This window comes from Merops nubicus, unplaced genomic scaffold (assembly GCF_000691845.1).
Source record: "Merops nubicus isolate BGI_N331 unplaced genomic scaffold, ASM69184v1 scaffold9246, whole genome shotgun sequence".
NCBI lineage: Eukaryota > Metazoa > Chordata > Aves > Coraciiformes > Meropidae > Merops > Merops nubicus.
In genome coordinates this window covers 9,635-15,612 of record NW_008612923.1, presented here as the reverse complement: position 1 = coordinate 15,612, position 5,978 = coordinate 9,635, and the positions used below count along the sequence as shown (strand labels likewise).

The 5,978-nt window shown below is 44.1% G+C and overlaps 1 protein-coding gene across 1 annotated transcript; it reads left to right on the top strand.

Moving 5' to 3' along the window:
- Positions 1-1,027: 1,027 nt before the first annotated feature.
- Positions 1,028-4,657, top strand: LOC103774317 (VPS10 domain-containing receptor SorCS3-like; the record flags this gene model as incomplete). Its single annotated transcript, XM_008941710.1, has 4 exons — positions 1,028-1,133; positions 1,303-1,463; positions 2,836-2,954; positions 4,276-4,657. Coding segments are annotated over 4 exons (443 nt in total), but the record flags the coding sequence as incomplete, so codon positions are not given.
- Positions 4,658-5,978: the final 1,321 nt, after the last annotated feature.

Sequence of the window (5,978 nt, the reverse complement as noted above, 5' to 3'; positions counted from 1 at the left end):
AATGGCACAGCTACAGCTGTATGTCTGTCTATAGTATGTTTCATTGGTGTCTGCATGAACAGCTGAGGCTACTGGACATAAGTGTGTCCCTTTCTGGACACTAGATGCCTTTCTGTTTCTGTGTATGTGCATATGAGTGATGGAAACTCTGTTTAATACAGTTTGCTTTGTATTTCTGGGAAAGCCATGCTTCTGGCTGTTTTATGTGGCCTTATTTGCAAGGAGCTATGAAAAAGTGTTGAGCAAAGCCAACAAGAAGCACAGAGAAACTTTTTGCTTGATTATGGTTGGGTTTGTTTTTTGTTTTTTTTTTTTTTTTCCTTGAACCTGTGCACTCACTCGTATGGAAGACTTGTGGGAAAGAGCAGAACACCAAGGGAAAGAGAATAGAACATGTTCAGAAGAGTAGGAGAGAGATAAAGGAAGAGACTGAAAATGTCAGAGGTGTGAGAAGAGCTGTTCTGACAAGGCATGGATGCTAAGGCAGGGTCCACAAAGGGCACCACACTTCTGGTCATGAAGGACCAGGACTGAACAGAGAACAGTACATTTGGTGAGCATTATAGCTACAGAAAATCTGAGGAGCTACTTCTCATTATTCACTATTTATTGGGAGCTACCTAACTAGCTCTAAGCAAAATAGAAAGTCAACATGACAAGGTAGGCTGTAAGTAGCTCCAGGATCATCCAGAAAATGCCAGGTTTGGTACCCAAGTGACCTTATTTATGAATGTCTTAGGTAACTGTCTGCAGTATGGGAGAGTATGTTTCAGGCAGTTCTCTAACAGGCCAGAGAAGAGAGGCCTCTAAGGAGAAAGCTATGGGACTTCACACCAAGGGGTAGACTGAGCATCACAAGTGGTCTGAACCCAGGTTTCTTCACAGGTGCGTTAGAAAGGCAGGGAAGTCCTGGAGATGTGTGGAGGCAGATGAGGCCTGCTACAATTGCAATAAGGGGAGAATGAACTATGTTTCTGGAGGGAGCAACTTTCACTCTAGGCTCTAACCTTCTGCCCCTTTCTTGCAGCTCCCCTGGTGGACCTCACTCCCAGTCACAGTGGTTCAGCTATGCTGATGCTCCTCTCTGTCGTTTTTGTGGGATTAGCTGTGTTTGTTATTTACAAGTTCAAAAGGTATGACCATCCCTGAGCCATTTCCCCATTGCTGTCTTTCACTGATGTGTTTGGGTTTTGGTTTGCTGGGTTTTCTTTTTTTGCAGTGATTTTTTTCTTGGTTTGTAAAAGCTGATACTGCAACATCTGCCAGAGTACCCCACAATGATGGTTTCTGTTAATGTTTTAGGAAGATTCCTGGTCTTAATATATATGCACAGATGCAGAATGAAAAAGATCAAGAGATGGTCAGTCCAGTCAGTCAGAGGGAAAGCATACCTAATGTCCCTCAAAGTGAGCTGATGAGCCCTGAGCAACTAGTAGATGAGAAGTTGGAAGTCCAGCCCATAGGTAAATAACTTGCAGCATCCCACAGCTGGTCAGACTCTGACTTAGAATTGGCTAACCCTTTCCTCAGCCTCCTCCCTTCCCATACTCCTGCACACTCCTCCTCCCATCCTTTTCTGCTGCAGCATTAGTTTTGCTACAGAAAACTTCGCTAACTCTTCCCTCTCCCTCACTACCATGTGGTGAAACAGAGGGCAACAACTTTAGGCTTTTTCTCTCTCCTAGTTGCTCTGTGTAGATCCCCTCTCCTTCTCAAAAATCCTGTCAGCATTTAACTTGCGCTATAAGGCAATTTAATTTATTTTGCTGAGGCTGATGTAGTTGTGAGGCTAAACCCCACATCCAGGAGAACTTCAGCCACCTTCACCTGGAACATGGAGGTGGGCAGGTGATTCGGTAAGTCAGACCTAAGAGCTAAATATTCGTTGACGTTTTGACTGCGGTGGCCTTTGTGCTGTGTTAGACCTTGTTGCCAGCAGCAGTGTTAGCCTGGCTGATTCCCAGGGAAATGGAGCAAAAGCTGGGATCTCAGCACTGGACAGCTGGGTTGCCCTCAGGCTTATTTCTCTCACAGGCCTCTGTGATTCCAAATTGGCAAAGCAGGATTTCATAGGACCTGAAGTGAATAGACTTGGAGTGGGCATACCGATAGCAGTCAGGCTCATGCTTCTGTGTTTTCTGTTACCCTGGCTACAGTAAAAGCATTGGGATAGAACAGGGAGATTCCAGCCTGGGGACATCTTCTGCTAAAGCCAGCACTGCTTGGGCATTGCTTGGGCATTGCTTGGGCATTGCTCAGCTTCACTTGTGAGGTGATAATTCTGCAGACCCAGACTGGAGGTACAGTACAGGACCCCTGCAAATAAGGACACGGACCTGTTTTAGAGGAATTAATTAAATGAAAAATTATAATTAAATTTATAGCTCCTTTGACTTAAACAGGAGTGAAGTGTAGTTGTAACTGAGATCCCAGGTTTTGCACAATTTTGTCAGCTTTAACCAAACCTTAGATCCCACCTGAGGATGTTCCTAAAATGTACAGGAGTATTTGCTAAAGCAGGCCTCTCTGCATAGCTACTGCAGAGAGGGAGCAAGGGGAAGGGCAATTAAAAGAGGGAATGTGATGTGCTAAGATTGTGGCCTGTGAAGCAACCTAGGAAGAAAAAGAAGAAAGTCTCTTGATGAAGCTCATGTCTAAGCTGGAAGCCCCACTGCAGGCAATACCGACCTCTCCTCACCTGTTCACTGAGGAGAGATCTGTTAGATATTGAAACCTTTTAAGCAGCTATTCATCAGCAGACCTGGACATCCCTGCTTAGCAGAACACAGGATGGAGTGAGGGGACCAACTTTCCCATGTGGTGTTCCCCATACAGAGCAACCCCAGGCCACAGTCCAGAACCCAAGGAAAGGAAATGCAGCCAAGGTAGTCTGGACAGAGGACTCCCAAAAGGCTTGTGGATCACCAAGAGGTTTCAAGCCAAGACCCGGAGCGGTGGGTCCTAAATTTTAACAATACTTTTTGTCTTTTTGTTTTTTGTTTTTTTTTTTTAACCCCCCAGATGCCCCCAGGGAAAAATTATGTAAGATGGTGAGGGAGAAACACCCAATTTCAGGTCAGAAACTCTCTTTCTACTCTTTCTAGAGTTAGATGGGCTTTGAGTTTCCCCTTTGTAAAAGAATGTAATGACCATGGTTCATTCTGTTCCAGGGGTAGGGGAAACATTTTTTCACATATTACTCAGACTGAAACAGCAAGTCAGTCACTCTCTGGGTCTACTCAAGGTACCTTCAAAAGTGCTCTTGCTCGTGTTGAAAACTAAGCCCTCGAAACCTCTAGGATAAGAGTAGTTAAAAGACAATTTTGGGGTGAGGTTTTCATTTGGTGGAACTATCGCATTTCTGTCTTTCTACAATAGTAAGCTTTTTGTGTGTTTCTCAGCTGTGTACTGGACACTATTGAACTAGAAATTGGCCTTTTAGAACTCTTTGGTTTGCACCTGTAAGTGCGCTAGCAAGCACAAAAGGTAAATATATGGGATACATAGACTTAATTGTCTATCAAAAGGAATCAGTCCAACAAACTTTTGAAGAGTGTTTTTCTATCTTGTCAGTAAGATGAATGAGGGAACTGAATCAGAGCTCATTGACAAAATGAGGAGGTCTGGACCTAGGTGTGAACAGTGCAAATGCTCTTCACTTTCCTATACAACCATCTTATCTGTTTCTGGAAATCAGCAATTTTTGTTTTAATGAGTTTTCTGTCTCTTGGGAAAACAAAGAAAGACTGTAATTGGGTGTTTCTCTTTTGTATGTTTGTTCAGAAGCCAGGTTTTTTCAAACCCTTTGACTAATGTTCCAGGATCCTTCCTTGGATTAATCAGAATGAATGTCCCCAAATCATTTAATTTTTTCTTCAAACTCTGGTAGAAAAAAAACCCTACAGTTCTTATTTTCTGGATGTGAATGGTTTAAGCTCTTATTTTGCAAATGCAGAGCTTAAGGTTATTTATTAAATCTCCAGTCATTGCAAATAAATTACACATTTCCTCTGAGGACCTCAGCCCCTCCTTCCCTCCATCCCTCTGCTCTGGCCTCTCCCTCTTCTGTTCAACATGAACAAATCATCTTCATTAGCAAAAGAACAGAACATCACCTTCAGTGTTTTGAATGACAAGAAACATTTCTGGGAAGAACCTGTCAGTGTGGAACAGCTGAATCCCAAAGGCCAGCAAGGTGATGCATTCAAACATCTCCCTTAGTTAATCACACTTGTTATTTACTAACTCTTTTATTTTGTTCTTTCTTTGCAACAGGAAGTATTTCCACAGCTGCTGAGCCCCAGAGCACAAAAGAAATCCCTACCTATGTAAATGGTTGAATAGAGGACACCAATATATATCTGTATCAAACGGGGGGAAAAAAAAAAAAAAAAAAAAAAAAAAAAAAGAGAGCTCACTGCATTTGGACTTTTTAATTCTTCAGATGACAAAGGGTTTTTAGCTTTAAGCCTGTGCATGTGGACATTATACTGAGACCATAGTGGAACTGCATTGTACAGGTGTTCTATTTTAGTGGGGGTGGGGGGGGAGAGGAACTGGTACCACTATTCACTCCTGTGGCCCTTCCCCTCACCCCTCCGCTCTCTTTTTTTCTGATCTGTCTCTAATTTGTAGAAAATTCATAATGACATAGGCCAAGGATATGCATGGGGGTCTCTTCTTTAGGGAGAGGGCTGGGCTGGGATGTGGGGGGGAGAAGGGCTGGGGGAGGTGGGTGGGGGCATTTAGGGTTCTTGGCTTTAGATTTAACTACTCTTTTAGCACTTTGGGCTGTGGGAGGGCTAGCCACCCCAGCAGACTTTCATAGGACACAAAAAAAATCACACTGGATTTTAAAGGCACTGAAAATACTCTTGGTCAGTCTGGTTTATGTCTTTGTTTGAACTCTGCCCTTCATTCCTCTACCTGCAACTGCTGTCTGTGTCCCATGGCTGTGAGGAGGCTGAGTGTGGATGACCCCAACCACAAGGCCAGGCTCTTTCTTAAACAGCTTTTGTAGCCTACTCACACCAAGGCATCCCATGATTGAAAGCTGGCTTTCTGCCTCCTGACCTTGGACAGAACAGAACTAGCATTATAGGCAGGGAGGTCTGTTGGTACTGCAGTTGCAGGAGGTTATTGCCAGCATGAACGTAGACTTTGTACCAGCCTTACACCTTCAATTTGGGCTGAAAGTCCTAGTTGCACCCTCCGCTGCATTTAGTGCTGATGTTTGGATTTGTCTGAGGAGGTTCCAGATCTCTGCCTTTTGAGAGTAGCCTGAAGGACTATAGATTTTTTTGAAAGACACCTTGTCCATAGAGTAGGGAGCAGGGAAAAGTCGATGTGCTTTCTTAGCAGAGCACGTTGGTTACAGACCTGCAAACTACTGCCACTCTGGGCAGAGGTGGGAGAATAAAGGAGGATTTGGCCTGAGAGTGTTGTCAGGCAGTTTGAGCCCCAGCACCACAAAATCACTGTAGTACGAGATAGAAGCTTGTGTCTTACACTGCAACTAGGAATGAGGCCGCAGGACATGTTCATGTTGACTGTGCAAGGGAACAGCAGGAAAGCAGGCTTAGCATACCTTGAACAAGTCCTCCCAGGACACTGTATGTCTGGCTGAAGCCTAACCTCTGGTCATCACACCTATTGATTTCCAACCCAACTCAGGTAAACCTAGCACCAGGATTTTGGTTTGAAGTGCAAATGGAGAAAGATAATAGCAAATATGCACTTACTTAACTATGTTAGGTGAAGGCAAATAGATGCCAGTTCACAATCAGCATGAGGCACTTAGGAGGCACCCTGATTCCTGGCGTGAGTGAGTTTCGTTCAATACACATTACACATGGCAACCTGAGTCAAACACAGGAGAAAACAGCATTGTTCTTCTTGCCCAGAGTCCTGGGGTGGTGGTTTGGCGGTGATGGTGGTTTTGAGTTTGTCACAAAACGGGCCTAAGCACAAATCAGCCT